We start from the raw sequence: 24811 nt of genomic DNA on the forward strand, positions 1-24811 counted from the left end.
TGGGCTGGAACAGTTTGTCAGTCTTTATCCTTCATAACCTTGTTACTTTCATAGAGGTGCTTTGTTGAATGTCCCTTAATTTGAGTTTGTCTTAAGTTTTCCCGTGTTTGGACAAAGATAATGCCCTTCATTATTTCTTTTTTGACAGAGTCTCCAGCCTGGGCTGGAGTACAGTGGTGAGATCATAGCTCACTGCAGCCTTGAACTCCCAGGCTCAAGTGATCCTCCCGCCTCAACCTCTCAAGTAGCTGGGGCCACAGGTGCATGCCAACACACCTGGCTAGTTTTTCTCTTTTAGAGATGGGGTCTTGATTGTTGCCCAGGCTAGATAATGCATTTTTGACATTAAATCCCCCCAAAATGGTGATGTGTCCCTCCCAGAGCATCGTATCATGGGGTTTATGACACTGACTTGTCTGTTACTGGTGATGAAGGTCATGAGCATTTGCTAAAGTGGTTTCTGCCAGGTTTCTCCTCTAAATAGGTGCTATGAGAACATGCATTTTTTGTTTGTTTGTTTGTTTTGAGATGGAGTCTCGCTCTGTTGCCCAGGCTGGAGTGCAGTGGTGTGATCTTGGCTCATTGAAACCTCTGCTGCCCAGGTTCAAACGATTCTCCTGCCCCAGCCCCCCAAATAACTGGGATTACAGGCATCTGCCACCACGCTTGGCTAAGTTTTGTAGTTTTAGTAGAGACGGGATTTCACCATCTTGGCCAGGCTGGTCTTGAACTCCTGACCTCATGATCCACCCACCTCGACCTCCCAAAGTGCTGAGCTACCACACCCGGCTATTTTTTTTTTTTTTTTTTTTTAATTTAGACGGAGTCTCACTTTGTTGCCCAGGCTGGAGTGCAGTAGTACGATCTCAGCAACCTCCACCTCCCGGGTTCAAGTGATTCTCCTGCCTCAGCCTGCCGCGTAGCTGGGGCTACAGGTGCGTGCCACCATGCCCAGCTAATTGTTTGCATTTTTAGTAGAGACGGGGTTTCTCCATGTTAGGATGGTATCAATCTCCTGACCTTGTGATCTACCTGCTTCAGCCTCCCAAAGTGCTGGGATTACAGGCGTGAGCCACTGTGCCCGGCCCAAAAGACTGCATTTTGCTAACACTAGTGGGTGTAAAATATCTTTTTATTTTCTTTATTCACAATAGGTATGAAACAGTTGTTTTCAGAGTCTTTTTTTTTTTTTTTTTTTGAGACAGGTTCTCACTCTGTTGCCCAGGCTGGACTACAGTGATGTGATCATGGCTCACTGCAGCCTCAGCCTCCTGGGTTCAAGCCATCCTCCTGCTTCAGCCTCCCAAGTAGAGGTGTGCACCACTGCTCTTGGCAGACTTTTAAAATTTTTTGTGGAGATGGAGTCCCACTATGTTGCTCAGGTTGGCCTCAAACTCCTGGCCTCAAGTGATCCTCCCACCTCATCCTCCCAAAGTGCTGGGATTACAGGTGTGAGCCACCACACCCCTCCTGAGTCCTTTGAATTGCCCAGGAAAGCAAAACCAAAGGCCTCTACGCAGAGGCACCCAAGGAGCGTGAAAACGTGAAGGCACCTCAGTGACTCCCACTTGGCCACGACACAGTGTTTCTCTCGCTCTCATTTCTGATAAGTCAGCAGCACCGTAAGCTCTGCTCTTTTCTCCCCCAGTGCCTCCCTCCCCAGTGGTCCATCCTGCAGCCTGGGGAGCATCCCTGCCACTGTGCCCGTGCAGATGCCAAAGCCCAGCAGAGTCCAGCAGGCGCTCGCAGGTAGGTGCCTGCCCTTGGGCTGCAGAGCAGTCTGTGCTCCGCAGGACTCAGTGGGGAAGAAATTGTGATGTGGAGCCTTGTCACCCTCTGGACCCTCAGGGAGAGCCAAAGGGGCTTCCTAGGGGAGCAGTCCCTCTTTCTGGTGATGGTGTCCCCCCAGAGTGAGCCCAGGCACCCCTCCTTTGGCTCTCTGGGGACATGGGGCCTGATGATGGTGGGTGCTCGGGTGCAGAACTTTTCATATCCTTTAACATTTTTGCATCAAATTGCATTATATTTAAATAGTCACTTTCCTATTTTAGTCCACATTTAGTCCATAAATAGTCCACATTTCCTGAAATGCTTTAAACATTTCCTTAAAGGAGCCCTCCGGGGAATTAATAGACCTATTTCGGCTGTAATTACTCTTATATCTTGAATAAGAAGCACCTTTTGGCTCCAGCCAGATCTTGTGCTGTACTAACCATACATCTTACATCTTGGAACTGTTTGGGTTTGGTTTAGTTTGGTTTTTTTCATGAAACAGAGTCTCGCTGTGTCACGCAGGCTGGAGTGCAGTGGCGCTAACCCAGCTCACTGAAGTCTTAAACTCCTGGGCTCAAGCAATGCTTTCACCTTAAGGATCCTTAAAAATACCTACCACCAGCCCCCGCACCCATTCTGTTTCAGCAGCCTGGCTAGCAGGGTTTGCAGAAGCTCCGCACATGGCAGGGTTTTTTTTTCCTTTTTTCTTTTTTCTTTTTTTGAGACAGAGTCTGTCTCTGTCACCCACGCTAGAGTGCAGTGGTGGGATCTCGGCTCACTGCAACCTCTGCCTCCCAGGTTCAAGCAGTTCTCCTGCCTCAGCCTCCCGAGTAGCTGGGATTACAGGTGCCTGCCACCACACCCAGGTAATTTTTGTATTTTTAGTAGAGATGGGGTTTCGCCATGTTGGCCAGGCTGGTCTTGAACTCCTGACCTCAAGCGATCCACCCACCTTGGCCTCCCAAAGTGCTGGGATTACAGGCATGAGCCACTGCACCAGGCCTTTTTTTTTTTTTTTCTTGTTATAAGAGACAGGATCTTGCTGTGTTCCCCAGGCTGATGTGCAGTGGTGCAGTCATAGCGCACTGCAGCCTCCAACCCCTGGGCTGAAGCGATTCTTCTGGCTCATCGTCCTGAGTAGCTGGGATTACAGGCACATGCCACCATGCCCGGCTAGTTTTTTATTTTTTATAGAGACAGGGTTTTACTATGTTGCCCAGGCTGGTCTTGAACTCCCAGGCTCAAGCCATCATCCTGCTTTGGCCTCCCAAAGCGCTGGGATTCCCGTCACAAGCTGCCGTGCCCAGCTGAGGTTATTTTCTAACTTCTGGAAAGTGCGAGATATGTAAGGAGGTGGATGGCACCGCCATTGCTCACAGGGTAATGTAGCAGAATTCAATGAGTTGGTGTTTTAGGTGAGTCGCTGTCATAGTGCAGGGTGGCTGAGAGGGGACAAGTCTGGAGGCAGGGCAGCTAGTGCAAAGCCTGATCTCAGACCTGGGGGCACCAGCCAAGGCCTGACCAGCTTCAAGGCAGTGGAGTGGAGGAGGAGGTTTGGCTTGAAACATTCAGAGGCAGGAACCATCAGGCTAGGGGTTGTGAGGGGGGATTGGGGGTAGACTGAGGCCTGCTGGAGCGCAGCCAGTCATTACTGAGGAGCAGCCTGGGGCTTGGCATGTGTGAATTCATTTCATCCTTAAATCACTGAGGTAGGGGCTTTTGTTCCCATTTTCATTAGAGGAAACTGAGGCTTGGAGAATTTAAAAATTCTCTGCCAGCCCTTAGCAGAGCTGAGACACAGCCCCGGGCCTTCTTGCCTATGACAGTTTGGTGCTGCTGAGTCTGGGGGGAGGTTTGGAGGGGGCGATGGCTGTGGTGTGGCCAGTGGAGCTGTTCTGGGGCAGTGGGATTTGGCTGTGGGCCTCAGAAGAGCAGTTTGGGGTGGAATGGGGTACCCCTGACCCCTCATTGGAGCGTGTGTGCTAGAGACTGCGGGCGGGACTCTGGGAAGAGAAGCCTGAAGAGAAAATGAAGGAGCAGCCAGAGAGGTGGGGGCAGGAGGGAGGGGAGCTGGAGTGGGGCAGGGGAGACGGAATGAACAAGACACACTGGCCAGAAAATCCCTGCCCACTGAAGTCACCATGCTGCACTGTGGGCAAGTCACAGTGTACCGTGTATGCGCGTGTGCGTGGGCGGCCGCGGTGGTGTTGGAGACAAGTTGCGGGTAAACAGACGGGGCCCCCACACGGTTCCTCATGGCCCAGCTCCTTCCAGCTCTGGGGCTGTCGCGAGCCTTCTTGGCCAGGCCTGACAGTGAGCTCTGAGGCCATGACACAGATCTGAGTGCCCTGGATGTGGAGTTACTACCTGCCCCCTTCCTCTGCTCTTGAGGCTGAAGGTCCTATCCAGGCTGCGTCCCAAATTGTCCATCCTGTTCTCTGTTCCTGTGGATCTCAGAGCAATCCTGGAGCAAAGCAGGTATTTTAACGTCCATTTTACTTGTGGGGAAACAGATTCGGGAAGCTGGTTCAGGCCTAAGGAAATAGGAGAGCCTGGAGGCTGTGTAGCCTGCTGCCTCCCCCAGTTCAAGGCCCAGTGTTGGTACCTGTTGGGGGAGCGTTGTCTAGGGGAGTGGGGAATGAGAGGAGCCTGGCCAGCACCCCAGAGCCAGAGCTGGAGAGCGGTGTCCTGTCACCCTGGCGTGCTTGTGGGTTGAGGAATTGTACCATGCCCGGCTGCAGAGACGAGTCTTTGCACACAGGGTTTTGCAAGGAGGTTTATAACCAGGAGGTCATGCTTTGAAAGGACTGGGTGCTGGAGGCACTGCTTCCAGGTGACAGTGCCTCCAGGTGACAGCTCCCCTGGCTGTGGCATAGCCCAGCCCCTCCTTTATCGGGTGGGGGTAGGGACTGTGAGGCTGGGGCCAGGGTCTCCACCCCTCATCTAGTCACAACAGCGGTCCATCCACAGCTCACACTGCTGCCTGGGGCAGGGGTGGGTGTCAGTAGCCTGCCCAGGACTGCTCAGCTGGTGAGGGCTGGCGCTGGGCTCGAACCCAGGCTGGGGAGGTCAGAGCACACAGAGGAGAGGCTTGGATCTCAGCCCTGGCCCTGGGTGTTAGAAGGAGGGGTGTCTGCAAATTGGAAGTGAGAGTCAGTGAGTGAGGGCTTCACTCTTCAGGGCTCTGACAGCAGGAATCCTCCCAGATGGGTAGAGAAAAAGGCTGTGGCCCTCTTGAGTTATTCAGGTGATTTGGGGGCTGTCCCTAGCCCTTCTCCTCTCCAGGCTTCTGGGTTGAAACTTGTGTGTTTGTGACTTGAATTCAGGGGAGTGGGTCCTGCGTTGAAAAGGACACGCGTATCACTCACACACGCGTGGCCTCCTGGGGGCTGGTGGCGGCCCAGGGATGTCTTCATTCCTCAGCAAACACAGAGGGCTGCAGGCCTCCCAGGGACCAGGCACTGGAGATGCACCTGCGGGCGGGACCTCGTGGAACTGGTGCTGAGGGAAGACAGTCCATAGAAACAGAGGAGAGTGCATAGCAGGAGGAGTCCAGCAGAGCGGGGCGGAAGGCTTGGAGGCCCAGGACCCGTCAGGCGGTGTTCAGAGAAGGCCTGCCCACCGAGGCAGTGCTGCCGGAGAACCCTGGGTAGGGAGACGTGTTCTGGTCTTTGGTCCTCCCAGAGGACGCGGGCAGTGCAGAGGCACCAGGTTCTCTTGAGGAAAACTGCACCTGTCCCTGTCCTCTCCCATCTGTCTGCCACCGCGCCCGCTTGTCCTTCTCTCCACCCAACATTCAGTTCCCACAGGAACCGCATTTGAGCCAGGAACAAGCTTGGGACGTTGCGGGCATTACGCTCCTGGGCTCGAACCTCCGTCCTCTGATGCATGCTTTGGTGTCTCCTGCTGAGCGGCCACTGCAACTCACCCTGCCCGCCTTGGCTGTGCTGCCCAGGCTGGTGGCTGGCCTCTGCTTCTGTCCTCACAGCCAGGCACATGTGCCGGGTTGAGAAACCTTGTTCTTCTAATGGGGGCGCCGTGGCTGGCCTGGCCGCCCCTCACCCCTGAGTCACGCCGTCTGTTCCTGGATGGGGAGTGGGGTCCAGGAGGGCTGGGATCTCTACCAACTCCCCCGGCACCTGGCTGTGCCCAGCCTCTGAGCCGGGTTCTGCAGACCCTGGAAGCCACCTTAAGGGATGGCTAAGAAGCTCCGGGCCTCCCCTTTCCCTGGAGAGGAGGTGCTTTTGACCTGACTGACGAATGACAGGGAGGACCGGGGAGCTGGCACTATGGAGAGCGGGGTAGCCCGAGGGTGTGGCAGGAACAGGTTCATCCAGCAGGAGGACACGCTGTGTCCCAGGAAGTGCTAGGTCATCAGGGAGCACAAAGGAAGTAGTGTCAGAGGAGAGTCTCCCCAGGACAAGTGTGGGGCTCCCTGCAGGTACTGGGCAGCGGTGAGCTCTGGAGAGAGTGGCCAGTCCATCTCAGCATAGCTGCTGACCGCAGGCCCACCCTTGCCCGAGAGCATCATAGACACAGCCTGGGGCTTTGCTGCAGCCCAGCCCTCACAGGATGAGGACGCTGCAGTGTGGGAGCAGGCCCAGGGGCCACGTTCCTGCCCGTCCACCCCAGTGCTGTCGCTGAAGGCCGTGGCACCCAGATCAGCCAGGAGGGGCGTGTAGCACACACAGCGAGTGCCGGGTGGAGGCTGGAGGCCTGGTAACCCCAAGCCAGGAAGGCCCAGGGCCTCCTGGGGAAGCTGAGCCCTTGGAGCCAGCCCTACCCAGGAGACCCCATGCCCTGGGCGGCTTTCTGGAGTGGTGTCCTCTGCCCTCTGCTCTCCTAAAGTCACGGGCCCCGTCCGGTCCCTACCTGCACACTGAGGGCATGGGCTTGTCTGTGGGCCCTGGGACCAGGGCTTCCATGAGCCAGGCTGCCCCACCCTCTGGTTCCTGGCCTGGGTAGTCCTGGCAGCCCCTAGAGGCTGCATTCCCCAGGGAGACCTGTGGGTCCCTGTGGCCATTGATGGTGTCATGTCCTTGGCCTGAGCAGAGTTTGTTGGCGTCACATGCCGAATGAATCTTCTAATGTCTCTCCCTCTCTGCATGTCTGATCTCACACCCGTGCAGGCATGACGAGTGTTCTGATGTCAGCCATTGGACTCCCCGTGTGTCTTAGCCGCGCACCCCAGCCCGCCAGCCCTCCCGCCTCCCGTCTGGCCTCTAAAAGTCACAGCTCAGTTAAGAGATTGAGGAAAATGTCCATGAAAGGTAGTTCCTGTTCCCAAAAGCTCTCTGGCCTTTGCTAAGCCTCCTTCCAGCCTCGCTGCCTCTGACTGTCCTGCACAGACGCTCTTCCTTCTCTCTGCGCCCAGTCTCCTGTGGGAAGGGGCTCAGTGGCCCTTCTCCCTGCCCTCACTCGGCAGCAGAGGCGGCCCCTGGAAGCTGACTTTCCGCCGCAGACCCAGAGTTCGGCTCCTCTCCTCTAGTCACAGCTGGCATGAGGGGGGCTTGTTCTTGAGGACTTTGTGATTTTTGTAAGCAACAAGTTGTGGGTGATAGGCGGCGCCCGGCTCAGGATGCGGGGACAACCGTCCCTTCTGCCAGGGCCAGCATGTGTCTCGGGAAAGGCCCCCAGACAGTGGCCCAGGTCTGCTGCCCAGGTCTGCTGCCCTGGCCCCCAGCCCTGTGTGGCTGCCACGTGGGCTGCTTGAGAGGGGTCCCTTGGTGACCCCTGCCCTGCTCGTTGCATGGCCAGGGAAGGAGGGGCTTTAGGACCACAGCAGGTCCAGGGAGTTACAGCAAGAGCTGCTCGGCGCAGCCTGTGATGATCAAGTTCTGAACCTTTCCCAAGCGGGTGCTGGCCCTGCTTCCACCCCTGGGCTGTGGAAGTGTGGACTGCGCCAGTCCAGACTCTCTCGAGTGGGCGTGGTGGTGGGCAGGGAGGGTGGCCGTGGTCCTGCTGGCCCTCAGTGGTCCTCCTGGAGCCTCCGCTTAGCAGGGGGGCTGGGCAAGGACTAGGAAGTACTCGAAGCGCCTGGCACGCGGCAAGGGTGGCTTCCGATGGTGTCTGGCCGCCAGCCCGCAGGCGAGGAGGTGCGCTCGGAGGGTGGGCCTTGAGCTCCTGCCCTCAGCCCAGGGCTCTGCACGCCCTGCCCTTCCCCTGCCCTGGGGGAGGAGCCGGACTCGTTGGCAGGCCGGGCTGGCAACCTTCTGTGGCACTTGGGTTAACCTGGGAAGGACAGGCTCTTGGCGGGTCACCTGGCTGGCCCCTTTTGAGACACGTGGCTAATGGAAAGCTCCCTTCCCTTCTGAAAAGCTGCAAGGGCTGGGGTGGATGGGCGGTGTGGGATGCTGTGCCCGGCCTCACCAGCGCTGGGAAGAGGCGAGGCGCGGCCCAGGCTCACCCGGAGATGGCTCTGGAATTGGCAGACTTTTCTAAAGGAAAAGGCCCCCCTCAGCTTGAGTATGGCATTCCAGCCACACGGAGGGCCACCCTGAGCTGGGGAACCATCGTTCTGGTCTGGCGTTCTCGCCACAGTGACTGGAGTGTGGGTTCGGGCAGTCTGGATGGGTGTGTGGAGGGGTGGGGTGTGTGGAGGTATGTGGGTTGTTTGAGGTGTGGGGTGTGTGGAGGTGTGAGGTGTGTGGAAGTGTGGGGGGCCCGTGGAGGTGTGTGGGGTGTGTGGAGGTGTATGGAGGTGTGGGCTGTGTAGAAGTGTGTGGAGGTGTGGGGTGTGTGGAGGTGTGTGGAGGTGTGGGCTGTGTAGAAGTGTGTGGAGGTGTGGGGTGTGTGGAGGTGTGGGGTGTGTGGAGGTGTGGGCTGTGTAGAAGTGTGGAGGTGTGGGGTGTGTGGAGGTGTGGGCTGTGTAGAAGTGTGTGGAGGTGTGGGGTGTGTGGAGGTGTGTGGAGGTGTGGGCTGTGTAGAAGTGTGTGGAGGTGTGGGGTGTGTGGAGGTGTGGGCTGTGTAGAAGTGTGTGGAGGTGTGGGGTGTGTGGAGGGATGGGGTGTGGGGAGGTATGTGGGGTGTTTGAGGTGTGGGGTGTGTGAGGTGTGTGGAGGTGTGGGGTGTGTGGAGGTGTGTGGGGTGTGTGGAGGTGTGGGTTGTGTCGTGGTGTGTGGGGTGTGTGGAGATGGGTGTGTGGAGGAGGTGTGGGGTGTATGGAGGGGTGTGGAGGTGTGGGGTGTGTGGAGGTGTGTGGGGTGTGGGTGGAGTTGTGGGGTATGTGTGTGTGGGGTGTGTAGAGGTATGGGTTATGTGGGGGTATGGGAGGTATGTGTGGAGTTGTGGGGTGTGGGGGGTGTGTGGAGGTGTGGGTTATGTAGGGGTGGGGGTATGTGTGGAGTTGTGGGGTATGTGTGTGGGGAGTGGGGGATGTGAGTGGAGGTGTGGGGTGTGTGGACGGGGATTGGGGGGTGTGGGTGAAGTTGTGGGGTGTGGAGGTGTGGGTTATGTGGAGGTGTGAGGGCTGTGGGTGGAGTTGGGTGTATGTGTGGGGAGTGTGGGTGTGGATTGGGGTGTGTGGGTGTGTGTGTAGGTGTGGGGTCTGTAGGAGTGGGGGGTGTGAGTGGAGGTGTGGGGCTTGTGGACGGGCGTTGGTGGGTGTGGTCTTTGAGATCAGGGAACCGAGGCTCAGAGGTGACATGATTCGGTCACAGCAAGAGAACCAGAATCAAGCAAACCGTGCTGACTCCAGCCTCCACCCCACCAGGCCAGCTCCCTGCCAAACTGTCCCCTCCCTGGCCCTTTTTGATGTAGGGGGAGTTCGGCAGGTGCAGCTGTGAGCCCTCAGGCTTAGAATTCTCTGCAGTCCCTGATCATGGCCATGAGCTTGGGTTCAAACCAGATCCCCTTCTGGTCCTGGAGTCTGGAACCACCAGCAGCCCCACCATGACCTTGGTGTGGAGCCCCTGTCAGGAGCGCCTCCACAGGCGGCACTGGGCTCCCCGTTCCTCTTTCACCCCCGCACAGGCTTGGCTGCTGGCCTCTGTGGTTCTGCTACCCCCGCTACCTAGAGAACCCCCCGGGCCGCGCCGATCTTCACCAGCTCAGGGAGCTTCCTGTCTGAAGGAGGGACTTTACTGGATGCGGGGTTTGGTGTTTATGGAGATGCAGCCCTTCTCCCTCCAGCTTCGCACACATGTGCACAGACGGCGAGTGAGGCTGTCAGGGTGGGCTCCTGCCACGACTCGGCCCCTCCCCAGAGTGGCTGGACTTAGGAGCTAATCCGCATGTGACAGACCCTCCTAGTCAGTGGCAGGTGTTTCCCGGGACAGTATCGGTGTAGCAGTCGGCGTGTGTGCAGCTACCTGTACATGCTGGGCCCCAGACTCCCTTCTCCCCGCGATGTTCATGCCACGGTAATGCAAGTTGAATCAAATTGTGCTGCCGCAACGCCCCCTGGAGTAGTTTGTGCCGAAGCTGCTGTCTGACTCTTTGGCGCAGCCTCAGAAGCGCCTGTGTCGGTTTCCTCACTGAATGTGCGTGGGGTTGCGGCTCCCAGGAGACTGTGCTGCTATTTCTGCTCTTCTGCATCCTCCAGGGCTCCTGGGGTTGAGCCAGGTCCCTGGACGGTGGGACTGGGTAAGGCTTTGCCCGGCGGAGCTCGGGGCTCTGTACCTGGTGCTGAGCTCTCCCGTCCTGCACACTGGCCTCCCTGTCTGGGACCCTCTCGCATTTCCTCCTGGCAGCTTGGACCTTTCCTTTGCCTTCGTCGCCCTCTGGCCTCCTCTCCAGCCTGTGTTCCTCAGGATGCTGCTTATGTACTTCTCTCTTCTAGGAGGGACCCCGAAGCCAGAGCCACAGCCAGAGCAGGTCATAAAAAACTACACGGAAGAGCTGCAAGTGCCCCCAGATGAGGTTTGTGTCTTGGGAGCTGGGCTGCCTTTGTTTCTGTTTGCAAACAACTCCAGATGGAAAGGACATCCGCCCCTTCTCGCTTGAAGGGTGCTTCCCAGGTGCCTCTGGGTGCCAGGACCTTGCTCCAGCCCCTTTGGTTTCATCTCCCAGCCTCCTGAGACCCATATCGTTATGGTCTGAGCTTTGCACTTAAGGAGCTGTGGTCCTGAGCAAAGTCCCTCCTCTCCCGGCCCTGGCCTCTCTATAGCCTGATGGCCGTCCTGGGAGCAGGAATCCCGGAGACAAGGGATGGGCCAGCCTGCCCCACTCTCCGCTGTGCGGATGCTGGTGTAGAAGTGAGGTGGCCTCGTCCCGGTGGCTGTCCTGCCCCTCCAGCTGTTGGGAGAGCTCGTCAAGGTTCCTATAATTTTTTTATTCTTAAAGACAGGGGCATGCGCTGTCGCCCAGGCTCAGTGCAGTGGTGTGATCACAGCTCACTGCAGCCCTGTCCTCCTGGCCTCCTGTAATGAACAGGACCAGTCAGACTCCTGTTGCTCTTCCATACAACCTGAACCTCTGCTGAGCCACGTTTTGGGGGCTGCGGCACCCCTTTCCCCGATTTTAGTGGGGAACCCTGGAGATACTGTTGGGGGGGGTAGGGTGAGTGGCTAGGAGTACCAGTACCCAGGCACTCTTCAGATACTGGGGGGCGGGTGAGTGGCTAGGAGTACCAGTACCCAGGCACTCTTCAGATACTGGGGGTAGGGTGAGTGGCTAGGAGTACCAGTACCCAGGCACTCTTCAGATACTGGGGGGCGGGTGAATGGCCAGGAGTACCAGTACCCAGGCACTCTTCAGATACTGGGGGGCGGGTGAATGGCCAGGAGTACCAGTACCCAGGCACTCTTCAGATACTGGGGGTAGGGTGAGTGGCTAGGAGTACCAGTACCCAGGCACTCTTCAGATACTGGGGGTAGGGTGAGTGGCCAGGAGTACCAGTACCCAGGCACTCTTCAGATACTGGGGGGCGGGTGAGTGGCCAGGAGTACCAGTACCCAGGCACTCTTCAGATACTGGGGGGCGGGTGAGTGGCCAGGAGTACCAGTACCCAGGCACTCTTCAGATACTGGGGGGCGGGTGAGTGGCCAGGAGTACCAGTACCCAGGCACTCTTCAGATACTGGGGGTAGGGTGAGTGGCTAGGAGTACCAGTACCCAGGCACTCTTCAGATACTGGGGGGCGGGTGAGTGGCCAGGAGTACCAGTACCCAGGCACTCTTCAGATACTGGGGGTAGGGTGAGTGGCTAGGAGTACCAGTACCCAGGCACTCTTCAGATACTGGGGGGCGGGTGAGTGGCCAGGAGTACCAGTACCCAGGCACTCTTCAGATACTGGGGGTAGGGTGAGTGGCTAGGAGTACCAGTACCCAGGCACTCTTCAGATACTGGGGGTAGGGTGAGTGGCCAGGAGTACCAGTACCCAGGCACTCTTCAGATACTGGGGGGCGGGTGAGTGGCCAGGAGTACCAGTACCCAGGCACTCTTCAGATACTGGGGGGTGGGTGAATGGCCAGGAGTACCAGTAGCCAGGCACTCTTCAGATACTGGGGGGCGGGTGAGTGGCCAGGAGTACCAGTAGCCAGGCACTCTTCAGATACTGGGGGGCGGGTGAGTGGCCAGGAGTACCAGTACCCAGGCACTCTTCAGATACTGGGGGGCGGGTGAGTGGCCAGGAGTACCAGTACCCAGGCACTCTTCAGATACTGGGGGTAGGGTGAGTGGCCAGGAGTACCAGTACCCAGGCACTCTTCAGATACTGGGGGGTGGGTGAATGGCCAGGAGTACCAGTACCCAGGCACTCTTCAGATACTGGGGGGCGGGTGAGTGGCCAGGAGTACCAGTACCCAGGCACTCTTCAGATACTGGGGGGCGGGTGAGTGGCCAGGAGTACCAGTAGCCAGGCACTCTTCAGATACTGGGGGGCGGGTGAGTGGCCAGGAGTACCAGTAGCCAGGCACTCTTCAGATACTGGGGGGCGGGTGAGTGGCCAGGAGTACCAGTAGCCAGGCACTCTTCAGATACTGGGGGGCGGGTGAGTGGCCAGGAGTACCAGTACCCAGGCACTCTTCAGATACTGGGGGGCGGGTGAGTGGCCAGGAGTACCAGTACCCAGGCACTCTTCAGATACTGGGGGGCGGGTGAATGGCCAGGAGTACCAGTAGCCAGGCACTCTTCAGATACTGGGGGTAGGGTGAGTGGCCAGGAGTACCAGTAGCCAGGCACTCTTCAGATACTGGGGGGCGGGTGAGTGGCCAGGAGTACCAGTAGCCAGGCACTCTTCAGATACTGGGGGGTGGGTGAGTGGCCAGGAGTACCAGTACCCAGGCACTCTTCAGATACTGGGGGGCGGGTGAGTGGCCAGGAGTACCAGTACCCAGGCACTCTTCAGATACTGGGGGGTGGGTGAATGGCCAGGAGTACCAGTACCCAGGCACTCTTCAGATACTGGGGGGCGGGTGAGTGGCCAGGAGTACCAGTACCCAGGCACTCTTCAGATACTGGGGGGCGGGTGAGTGGCCAGGAGTACCAGTAGCCAGGCACTCTTCAGATACTGGGGGGCGGGTGAGTGGCCAGGAGTACCAGTAGCCAGGCACTCTTCAGATACTGGGGGGCGGGTGAGTGGCTAGGAGTACCAGTACCCAGGCACTCTTCAGATACTGGGGGGCGGGTGAGTGGCCAGGAGTACCAGTACCCAGGCACTCTTCAGATACTGGGGGTAGGGTGAGTGGCTAGGAGTACCAGTACCCAGGCCACTCTTCAGATACTGGGGGTAGGGTGAGTGGCCAGGAGTACCAGTACCCAGGCACTCTTCAGATACTGGGGGGCGGGTGAGTGGCCAGGAGTACCAGTACCCAGGCACTCTTCAGATACTGGGGGGTGGGTGAATGGCCAGGAGTACCAGTAGCCAGGCACTCTTCAGATACTGGGGGGCGGGTGAGTGGCCAGGAGTACCAGTAGCCAGGCACTCTTCAGATACTGGGGGGCGGGTGAGTGGCCAGGAGTACCAGTACCCAGGCACTCTTCAGATACTGGGGGCGGGTGAGTGGCCAGGAGTACCAGTACCCAGGCACTCTTCAGATACTGGGGGTAGGGTGAGTGGCCAGAGTACCAGTACCCAGGCACTCTTCAGATACTGGGGGGCGGGTGAATGCCCAGGAAGTACCAGTACCCAGGCACTCTTCAGATACTGGGGGGCGGGTGAGTGGCCAGGAGTACCAGTACCCAGGCACTCTTCAGATACTGGGGGGCGGGTGAATGGCCAGGAGTACCAGTAGCCAGGCACTCTTCAGATACTGGGGGTAGGGTGAGTGGCCAGGAGTACCAGTAGCCAGGCACTCTTCAGATACTGGGGGGCGGGTGAGTGGCCAGGAGTACCAGTAGCCAGGCACTCTTCAGATACTGGGGGGTGGGTGAGTGGCCAGGAGTACCAGTACCCAGGCACTCTTCAGATACTGGGGGGCGGGTGAGTGGCCAGGAGTACCAGTACCCAGGCACTCTTCAGATACTGGGGGGTGGGTGAATGGCCAGGAGTACCAGTACCCAGGCACTCTTCAGATACTGGGGGGCGGGTGAGTGGCCAGGAGTACCAGTACCCAGGCACTCTTCAGATACTGGGGGGCGGGTGAATGGCCAGGAGTACCAGTAGCCAGGCACTCTTCAGATACTGGGGGGCGGGTGAGTGGCCAGGAGTACCAGTAGCCAGGCACTCTTCAGATACTGGGGGCGGGTGAGTGGCCAGGAGTACCAGTACCCAGGCACTCTTCAGATACTGGGGGTAGGGTGAGTGGCCAGGAGTACCAGTACCCAGGCACTCTTCAGATACTGGGGGGCGGGTGAGTGGCCAGGAGTACCAGTACCCAGGCACTCTTCAGATACTGGGGGGCGGGTGAATGGCCAGGAGTACCAGTACCCAGGCACTCTTCAGATACTGGGGGGCGGGTGAGTGGCCAGGAGTACCAGTACCCAGGCACTCTTCAGATACTGGGGGGTGGGTGAATGGCCAGGAGTACCAGTAGCCAGGCACTCTTCAGATACTGGGGGGCGGGTGAGTGGCCAGGAGTACCAGTAGCCAGGCACTCTTCAGATACTGGGGGGCGGGTGAGTGGCCAGGAGTACCAGTACCCAGGCACTCTTCAGATACTGGGGGTAGGGTGAGTGGCCAGGAGTACCAGTACCCAGGCACTCTTCAGATACTGGGGGGCGGGTGAGTGGCCAGGAGTACCAGTACCCAGGCACTCTTCAGATACTGGGGGGTGGGTGAATGGCCAGGAGTACCAGTACCCAGGCACTCTTCAGATACTGGGGGGCGGGTGAGTGGCCAGGAGTACCAGTAGCCAGGCACTCTTCAGATACTGGGGGGCGGGTGAGTGGCCAGGAGTACCAGTAGCCAGGCACTCTTCAGATACTGGGGGGTAGGGTGAGTGGCCAGGAGTACCAGTACCCAGGCACTCTTCAGATACTGGGGGGCGGGTGAGTGGCCAGGAGTACCAGTACCCAGGCACTCTTCAGATACTGGGGGGTGGGTGAATGGCCAGGAGTACCAGTACCCAGGCACTCTTCAGATACTGGGGGGCGGGTGAATGGCCAGGAGTACCAGTACCCAGGCACTCTTCAGATACTGGGGGGCGGGTGAGTGGCCAGGAGTACCAGTAGCCAGGCACTCTTCAGATACTGGGGGGCGGGTGAGTGGCCAGGAGTACCAGTAGCCAGGCACTCTTCAGATACTGGGGGGCGGGTGAGTGGCCAGGAGTACCAGTACCCAGGCACTCTTCAGATACTGGGGGTAGGGTGAGTGGCCAGGAGTACCAGTACCCAGGCACTCTTCAGATACTGGGGGCGGGTGAGTGGCCAGGAGTACCAGTACCCAGGCACTCTTCAGATACTGGGGGGCGGGTGAATGGCCAGGAGTACCAGTACCCAGGCACTCTTCAGATACTGGGGGGCGGGTGAATGGCCAGGAGTACCAGTAGCCAGGCACTCTTCAGATACTGGGGGGCGGGTGAGTGGCCAGGAGTACCAGTAGCCAGGCACTCTTCAGATACTGGGGGGCGGGTGAGTGGCCAGGAGTACCAGTACCCAGGCACTCTTCAGATACTGGGGGTAGGGTGAGTGGCCAGGAGTACCAGTACCCAGGCACTCTTCAGATACTGGGGGGCGGGTGAGTGGCCAGGAGTACCAGTACCCAGGCACTCTTCAGATACTGGGGGGCGGGTGAGTGGCCAGGAGTACCAGTAGCCAGGCACTCTTCAGATACTGGGGGGCGGGTGAGTGGCCAGGAGTACCAGTAGCCAGGCACTCTTCAGATACTGGGGGGCGGGTGAGTGGCCAGGAGTACCAGTACCCAGGCACTCTTCAGATACTGGGGGGCGGGTGAGTGGCCAGGAGTACCAGTACCCAGGCACTCTTCAGATACTGGGGGGCGGGTGAGTGGCCAGGAGTACCAGTACCCAGGCACTCTTCAGATACTGGGGGGCGGGTGAGTGGCCAGGAGTACCAGTACCCAGGCACTCTTCAGATACTGGGGGGCGGGTGAGTGGCCAGGAGTACCAGTAGCCAGGCACTCTTCAGATACTGGGGGGCGGGTGAGTGGCCAGGAGTACCAGTAGCCAGGCACTCTTTCAGATACTGGGGGGCGGGTGAGTGGCCAGGAGTACCAGTACCCAGGCACTCTTCAGATACTGGGGGGCGGGTGAGTGGCCAGGAGTACCAGTACCCAGGCACTCTTCAGATACTGGGGGGCGGGTGAGTGGCCAGGAGTACCAGTACCCAGGCACTCTTCAGATACTGGGGGGCGGGTGAGTGGCCAGGAGTACCAGTAGCCAGGCACTCTTCAGATACTGGGGGGCGGGTGAGTGGCCAGGAGTACCAGTAGCCAGGCACTCTTCAGATACTGGGGGGCGGGTGAGTGGCCAGGAGTACCAGTAGCCAGGCACTCTTCAGATACTGGGGGGCGGGTGAGTGGCCAGGAGTACCAGTACCCAGGCACTCTTCAGATACTGGGGGGCGGGTGAGTGGCCAGGAGTACCAGTACCCAGGCACTCTTCAGATACTGGGGTAGGGTGAGTGGCTAGGAGTACCAGTACCCAGGCACTCTTCAGATACTGGGGGGTGGGTGAATGGCCAGGAGTACCAGTACCCAGGCACTCTTCAGATACTGGGGGTAGGGTGAGTGGCCAGGAGTACCAGTACCCAGGCACTCTTCAGATACTGGGGGGCGGGTGAGTGGCCAGGAGTACCAGTAGCCAGGCACTCTTCAGATACTGGGGGGCGGGTGAGTGGCCAGGAGTACCAGTAGCCAGGCACTCTTCAGATACTGGGGGTAGGGTGAGTGGCCAGGAGTACCAGTACCCAGGCACTCTTCAGATACTGGGGGGCGGGTGAATGGCCAGGAGTACCAGTACCCAGGCACTCTTCAGATACTGGGGGTAGGGTGAATGGCCAGGAGTACCAGTACCCAGGCACTCTTCAGATACTGGGGGGCGGGTGAATGGCCAGGAGTACCAGTACCCAGGCACTCTTCAGATACTGGGGGGCGGGTGAATGGCCAGGAGTACCAGTACCCAGGCACTCTTCAGATACTGGGGGGCGGGTGAGTGGCCAGGAGTACCAGTAGCCAGGCACTCTTCAGATACTGGGGGGCGGGTGAGTGGCCAGGAGTACCAGTAGCCAGGCACTCTTCAGATACTGGGGGGCGGGTGAGTGGCCAGGAGTACCAGTAGCCAGGCACTCTTCAGATACTGGGGGTAGGGTGAGTGGCCAGGAGTACCAGTACCCAGGCACTCTTCAGATACTGGGGGGCGGGTGAGTGGCCAGGAGTACCAGTAGCCAGGCACTCTTCAGATACTGGGGGGCGGGTGAGTGGCCAGGAGTACCAGTAGCCAGGCACTCTTCAGATACTGGGGGGCGGGTGAGTGGCCAGGAGTACCAGTAGCCAGGCACTCTTCAGATACTGGGGGGCGGGTGAGTGGCCAGGAGTACCAGTACCCAGGCACTCTTCAGATACTGGGGGGCGGGTGAGTGGCCAGGAGTACCAGTACCCAGGCACTCTTCAGATACTGGGGGTAGGGTGAGTGGCTAGGAGTACCAGTACCCAGGCACTCTTCAGATACTGGGGGTGGGTGAATGGCCAGGAGTACCAGTACCCAGGCACTCTTCAGATACTGGGGGTAGGGTGAGTGGCCAGGAGTACCAGTACCCAGGCACTCTTCAGATACTGGGGGGCGGGTGAGTGGCCAGGAGTACCAGTAGCCAGGCACTCTTCAGATACTGGGGGCGGGTGAGTGGCCAGGAGTACCAGTAGCCAGGCACTCTTCAGATACTGGGGGTAGGGTGAGTGGCCAGGAGGTACCAGTCCCCAGGCACTCTTAGATACTGGGGGGCGGGTGAGGGCCAGGAGTACCAGTACCCAGCACTCTCAGATACTGGGGGTAGGGTGAGTGGCCAGGAGTACCAGTACCCAGGCACTCTTCAGATACTGGGGTAGGGTGAGTGGCCAGGAGTACCAGTACCCAGGCACTCTTCATATACTTGGGGGCGGGTGAGTGGCCAGGAGTACCAGTAGCCAGGCACTCTTCAGATACTGGGGGGCGGGTGAGTTGGCCAGGAGTACCAGTAGCCAGGCACTCTTCAGATACTGGGGGTCGGGTGAGTGGCAGGAGTACCATAGCCAGGCACTCTTCAGATACGGGTAGGGTGAGTGGCGGAGCCATTACCCAGGCACCTCTTCGATACGGGGGGGCGGGTTAATGGCCAGGAGTAGCCAGTACCCAGGCACTCTTCAGATACTGGGGGTCGGGTGAGTGGCCAGGAGTACCGTAGCCAGGCACTCTTCAGATACTGGGGGGCGGGTGAGTGGCCAGGAGTACCAGTAGCCAGGCACTCTTCAGATACTGGGGGGCGGGTGAGTGGCCAGGAGTACCAGTAGCCAGGCACTCTTCAGATACTGGGGGTAGGGTGAGTGGCCAGGAGTACCAGTACCCAGGCACTCTTCAGATACTGGGGGGCGGGTGAATGGCCAGGAGTACCAGTACCCAGGCACTCTTCAGATACTGGGGGGCGGGTGAGTGGCCAGGAGTACCAGTACCCAGGCACTCTTCAGATACTGGGGGGCGGGTGAGTGGCCAGGAGTACCAGTAGCCAGGCACTCTTCAGATACTGGGGGGCGGGTGAGTGGCCAGGAGTACCAGTAGCCAGGCACTCTTCAGATACTGGGGGGTGGGTGAGTGGCCAGGAGTACCAGTAGCCAGGCACTCTTCAGATACTGGGGGGTGGGTGAATGGCCAGGAGTACCAGTACCCAGGCACTCTTCAGATACTGGGGGTAGGGTGAATGGCCAGGAGTACCAGTAGCCAGGCACTCTTCAGATACTGGGGGGTGGGTGAGTGGCCAGGAGTACCAGTACCCAGGCACTCTTCAGATACTGGGGGGTGGGTGAATGGCCAGGAGTACCAGTACCCAGGCACTCTTCAGATACTGGGGGTAGGGTGAATGGCCAGGAGTACCAGTAGCCAGGCACTCTTCAGATACTGGGGGGCGGGTGAGTGGCCAGGAGTACCAGTAGCCAGAGATCTTCAGATACTTGGGGACGGGTGAAAGGCCAGGAGCCCTAGTACCCAGGGACTCTTCACTTGTGTGTCTCTCCAGTCAGTTGAGTCCATGAAAAAAATCTGGTAAGTAAAGCTTTGGACAGGAGCCTCAAAGTCCTCCTCATGCGTCCCACCCCTTCAGCAAGCCCTTGCCGCATTCCCTCCTGCCCAGTGCTTGGCTCTGTCTCCGCCCTGGTGCCCATCTGGTATGACTGGGCCGTTTCACCCCAGGCTCCTCCTCTCCAAGCTGCCGTCTGCACAGCCAGCACGTAGCTCAGATCATGGGAGCACTCCCTGCCTGGAACCCCCAACAGGATCCCCAACTCACACACAGCCCCAGCCCGAGTGTGGCAGCCAGAACCCCGAGGGCCCGCCTCTCCCTGATCCTATCTCATCTCCTGCTCCCCCCTGCCAGCTTTAGTGCCCATGGGCCGGCTCCTCGTTCAGAACGTCCTCCTCCCTCTCCCCAGGTGCCCGCTCTGTGCTTGTCCATCTGGCAATTCCTGTCTCCCTTGTATGACCCCACTCCGAGGGCCTCCCCTAGGATCCTGTCCTGTCCATCCTCCCCATTTGGTGGCTCCCGCTGTCATGTCGGGCCTGTGCTGCTGTTAAGCTCTTTAAGGGCACAGGTCCCGGTGACTCACCTGTGTTTCCAGCCTGTGGAATGGACGATTTTTTTTTTTTTCCTGAGATGGAGTCTCACTCTGTCGCCCAGGCTGGAGTGCAGTGGCAGTCTCAGCTCTGCAACCTCTGCCTCCTGAGTTCAAGCAATTTTCTTGCCTCAGCCTCCTGAGTAGCTAGGATTATAGGCGCCCACCAACACACCTGGCTAATTTTTGTATTCTTAGTAGACATGGAGTTTTCCCATGTTGGCCAGGCTGGCCTCACATTCCTGACCTCAGGTGATCGGCCTCCCAGAGTGCTGGGATTACAGGCCTGAGCCACTGCGCCTGGTCTTGGAATTGACTTTGACCACACTTCCAGCATTTCAGCACATGAAAGCCTCTTTTTCCAAGACTGGCCCTCGTTAGCCCAGCCCACTGTTGGTAAGCATGACCGGTGTTTGGTCTCCTCCAGGACTGTATCATCTGCATGGAGAAGCTGTCCGCAGCATCTGGGTACAGTGATGTGACTGACAGCAAGGCCATCGGGCCCCTGGCTGTGGGCCGCCTCACCAAGTGCAGTCACGCCTTCCACCTGCTGTGCCTGCTGGCCATGTACTGCAATGGCAACAAGGTGCCCCCACTGGCCCGGGGTGGAGGCGGGTGGCCTGCCCCCACAGTCCTGAGCTGTCCACACCTGCAGAGGCGGGAGGGATCTGGGGGTGGCTGTGGGGACGGGTCTCTGCAAAAGATGGTGCCGGGCGTGGGGCCAGCTTGAAGACCTTTGTAAAGGCCTGGCCGGCTCTCCCAGGCCTGCCCTACTCTCCTAGGCCTGCCCCATGCTTTAGAAAGGGGGACCAATGGGGCTGGTTCCCTCCACCCCTCCAACCAGGCCTGAGGAGATTCTGGGCTTCTCCAAGCCTCAGGGCACCGCCTCCCCCTCGGCCACTTGTAAGCGCTGCACACGCTGTCTCCCTTCTTCCTTACAGCGTCCCTGTGCGGTCAGCACAGTGCTCATGAGGGAAAGGCTCAGAGCAGGGGCCATGCCCAGGGTCGCCCCGCTGGGAGGTGGGAGCCAGGCCTCGAGGCAGGGCTGACCCTGGGTCCCATGGCAGCCTACACATGAAGAGCCACGCCCAAGCCGACCCCCAGCTGCTGTCCCTGCAGCGGCCTTCAGGCAGGATGGGCAGAGTTTGGAGGCTTAGAGAACCAAGTCATGTGGCGCATCAGAGCCTGGCTTGGCCTTCCCTAGTGTCTGCCGTCCTGGGCAGCCAGGGCCCAGCTCTGCAGATCAGGCGCTGCAAGGCTGTCTGTCGGACTTCAAATGCGCTTCACCCATGGAGACTTCTGCTCAGGATCCGAGTTTTCCCACTCACCACCTGTCTCCTGATAGCATGCTCCTTTAACGAAAACGGCATAATGAGTTGCTGGTGCAAAACAAAGCTTTCCAGGGAAGCTGTTGGAAGCCAGTTTCCGGGCGGGAGGCTGCCAGCAACTCCCTGGGATGGCGGCCGGCCTGTTCCCGGGGCCCTTTACCATCTGACAGTGGAGGTGACGGTCTTGGGTGCTCTCAGACAGCCAGCTCAGTGGGTCGCGTCTGCCTCTCTCAGGATGGAAGTCTGCAGTGTCCCTCCTGCAAAACCATCTATGGAGAGAAGACGGGGACCCAGCCCCAGGGAAAGATGGAGGTATTACGGTTCCAGATGTCGCTCCCCGGCCACGAGGACTGCGGGACCATCCTCATAGTTTACAACATTCCCCATGGCATCCAGGTGAGGGGCCTTCCTGGAGTCCCCCACTCCCAGCCACTCCTCTTCCCACCCCGCCCATGTCCCAGCAGTGTGCCCCTGGATCAACGCTGAGGATGCCCATGTGGCCAAGCTCAGGCCCCCAGGTCCCCTAAGGCCAGGGCCATGGAGGGCCAGGAATGGGGAGGCAGTGCCGGGGCTTAGGGCAAGCTCTTAGGGCTGTGGCAGCAGAGAACTGGCCCTCCACTCTTTCCCGAACCAGGGAAGCCTTCCTGGAGGAGGAGCCATCTTAGCTAGACTTGTTCTGGGCAGAAGGGCAGGCAGTTCAGTGGGAGGAACCCTGTGGAGGGGCTGGAGAAGCAGGGCCACAGCAGGGTGTGCATCGAGGAACCTTAGGTTGGGAGTGGCGGGGCCAGGTGTGTGGGTGTCAGGAGCCCAGGTACGAGGCCCCAGCATCCCTGAGGAGAACTGGACGGGCCCTGGCCCTTTTAGTCTCCCGTCTTGGGCAGAGGTGGATGGCAGGGTCTAGGGCAGGGTGGGAAGATAACGGGGCAGCGGGCAGTGGGCACCGGGTACCAGTCAAGGTCCACCTGTGGTGGATGCAGTGGTCTTCTTGTCTTGTTGAACCGTGAGCCTTTCCCCTGGTTTCCCTCCACTTCTCCACAGCTCAGAGGGAAATTAGAAACATTCGGAGTTGGCATCTTGGAACCGGGGAGAGGCTGGAGCAGTGCGGGGGCCTGTCCCTGTGCGGGCTCTTGGAGCACCCTATCCTGGTGTCTGTTCCTCCTGCAGGGCCCTGAGCACCCCAATCCCGGAAAGCCATTCACTGCCAGAGGGTTTCCCCGCCAGTGCTACCTTCCAGACAATGCCCAGGGCCGCAAGGTAAGTGCCACTACGCGCCCCGGGGGTGAACAGGGCCCTGACCACGCAGCAGGAGGCCAGACGCCACACTGGGCTCTACTACTGCAGTGGAGGACAGAGGTCGAGGCCGGGCTGGGTGTCTGCTGCTCCTTTCTGGGGACCTGCTGTAGGTACAGGGAGGGCAGCCTGGACCTCACAGAGCCTCGAGGGAGGAGGAGAGGCCATCGCCTTCCAGCACCCTGCTGGGTAGGGTCAGGAGCTCCTGAGAGTCAGGAGGGACTGGGGGCTGTGTTAGACCAGGTGACCAAGGAAGGCTGGAGCAGTCGTGTCTGTCCTGAGACCTGAATAGGGACTTTGCGACTGCAGAGAAGGCTGGGGATGAGCCTTCCAGGCAGGCAGGACAGCTGGCGAGGAGGGTGGGAGCCTGTGGTGAGGGCGTGAAGGCAGGGCCACCCCCCAGGCCAGCCCCAGGGGTAGAGCTGGTTCTGAGCGCCCAGGGAAGCCACGGAGGTGGAGCTGCTGATAGAGCTTTGGAAAAGTTCCTCTGGCCATGAGAATGGGCTCGAGGTGGCGGAGCTGGAGGTGAGGAGAGGGCAGGGAGAGGGCAGGGAGAGGGCAGGGAGGCCTGGATTCCACCAGGGAGGGTGGATGGGCAGGCGCTTGTCCAGCACCGGCTCTGGAAGCAGGGAGGACTTGAGCATGGTGCCTGGGCATCAGGACCAAACGATGGCAGTGCCCGGCACCGAGGCAGGGTGGGCTGGAGCCCAGGCTTACGTGGGATCCTAACGTACTGTCCAGTGGGCAGTTTTGGGGTCCCTGCAGATGGGGTGAGTGCCAGGGAGTGGATGAGGTCACCCGGGAGGGGCTGGGATGGGAAGAACATGGTGCCAGCCTGTGCCTGCTCACTGAGCCCCTCTCACTCCCCGTTCCCTCCTTCCTCTTCCCCCTCCTCCTTCCCGGGCAGGTCCTAGAGCTCCTGAAGGTGGCCTGGAAGAGGCGGCTCATCTTTACAGTGGGCACGTCCAGCACCACGGGTGAGACGGACACTGTGGTGTGGAACGAGATCCACCACAAGACAGAGATGGACCGCAACGTTACGGGCCATGGCTACCCTGACCCCAACTACCTGCAGAACGTGCTGGCTGAGCTGGCCGCCCAGGGGGTGACCGAGGACTGTCTGGAGCAGCAGTGACCTTGTGCCCCAGCACACCCGCCTCTGGTGGCCACCCCGCTGCCCCATGGCTGGCTGAGTGGCGAGGCAGGAAGTGCCCAGCCCGAGAGGCTGGGAGGTTTGTTGGGGGCGTGAGGTGTGCCCCACCTGAAGCCGGGGCTCCCCCTGCCTGCCTCTCCTTCCTCCCCTCCAGGAATTGGGCAGCCCTGGGCAGTTGTACTCATGGGGGCTTAAGATGCAGCTACCTCAGTGCGCAGGGCCCGTCTGTCCTCTGGGGGCTGCTTCGGGCCTGCGGTGCTCGGGGCCTGGCGTGGGGCAAGTAGAGACTTCCCCAGCCTGGACGGGCGTGGGTTCTGGGTCAGCTTCTTTTACCTCAATTTTGTTTGCAATAAATGCTCTATAGCCAAAGTCAGCAGGTCCTGTCCTGGGTGTGTGCATGAGTACGTGTGTGTGCACGTGTGTGTGTGTGTGTGTGTGTGCACGCGTGCCCCCACACACTTCCTGCATCAGTAGGAGGAAGTCCCATGGGCTCATCAGCTCCCACTGGATTACTGAAGAACAGGCCACAGCGAGGTGTGGAGAAGCCCGTGGTACTGGACTGTGCTGCCTCCACATGCCCCACACTGATCACCCTGCTGTGCCAGGGGCTGTCACCCCAGAGCACCAGCTGTCACCTTTGTGGCCCTGGGGTTGTGGTTCACAAAATGCCATTCACTTAGGATTGGAGCTGCTGTCTGTTTTACTGATGTGGACACAGGTTCAAAGATGCAACGACTTGAACCAGGGATGGTGACGCATGCCTGTTATCCCAGCTGCTCAGGAGGTCAAGACAGGAGGCTCACTTTAGTCCAGAAGTTTGAGACCAGCCTGAGCAAAATTGCAAGACCTCATCTCTGAAAAAAAGTTAGGCCAGGTGTGGTGGCTCATGCTTCTAATCCTTGCAGTTTGAGAGGCCGAGACAGGTGGATCACCTGAGGTCAGGAATTTGGGACCAGCCTGGGCAACATGGCAAAACACCGTCTCTACTAAAAATACAAAAATTAGGTGTGGTGGCGGGCGCCTGTAATCCCAGCTACTCAGGAGGCTGAGGCAGGAGAATCGCTTGAACCCAGCAGGTGGAGGTTGCAGTGAGCCAAGATCATGCCACTGCACTCCAGCCTGAGCCACAGAGCGA

At 59.2% G+C, this 24811-nt stretch overlaps 1 protein-coding gene across 3 annotated transcripts in view; it reads left to right on the plus strand.

Moving 5' to 3' along the window:
* DTX2 (deltex E3 ubiquitin ligase 2) overlaps window positions 1-24046 on the plus strand; it is a 52447-nt gene extending 28401 nt beyond the window's left edge. For 2 of the 3 annotated variants that reach the window (XM_010387425.2, XM_010387424.2), the window contains 7 exons: window positions 1649-1749; window positions 6903-7043; window positions 10553-10632; window positions 20333-20491; window positions 21468-21629; window positions 22398-22487; window positions 23431-24046. In XM_010387425.2, the coding sequence (XP_010385727.1) occupies window positions 1649-1749; window positions 6903-7043; window positions 10553-10632; window positions 20333-20491; window positions 21468-21629; window positions 22398-22487; window positions 23431-23658 (961 nt within the window). In that variant the 3' untranslated portion in view covers window positions 23659-24046. The remainder of the gene's footprint in view (window positions 1-1648; window positions 1750-6902; window positions 7044-10552; window positions 10633-20332; window positions 20492-21467; window positions 21630-22397; window positions 22488-23430) is intronic. The other variant, XM_010387426.2, reaches the window with a different exon arrangement.
* Window positions 24047-24811: the final 765 nt, after the last annotated feature.

This window comes from Rhinopithecus roxellana, chromosome 6 (genome assembly GCF_007565055.1).
Source record: "Rhinopithecus roxellana isolate Shanxi Qingling chromosome 6, ASM756505v1, whole genome shotgun sequence".
NCBI lineage: Eukaryota > Metazoa > Chordata > Mammalia > Primates > Cercopithecidae > Rhinopithecus > Rhinopithecus roxellana.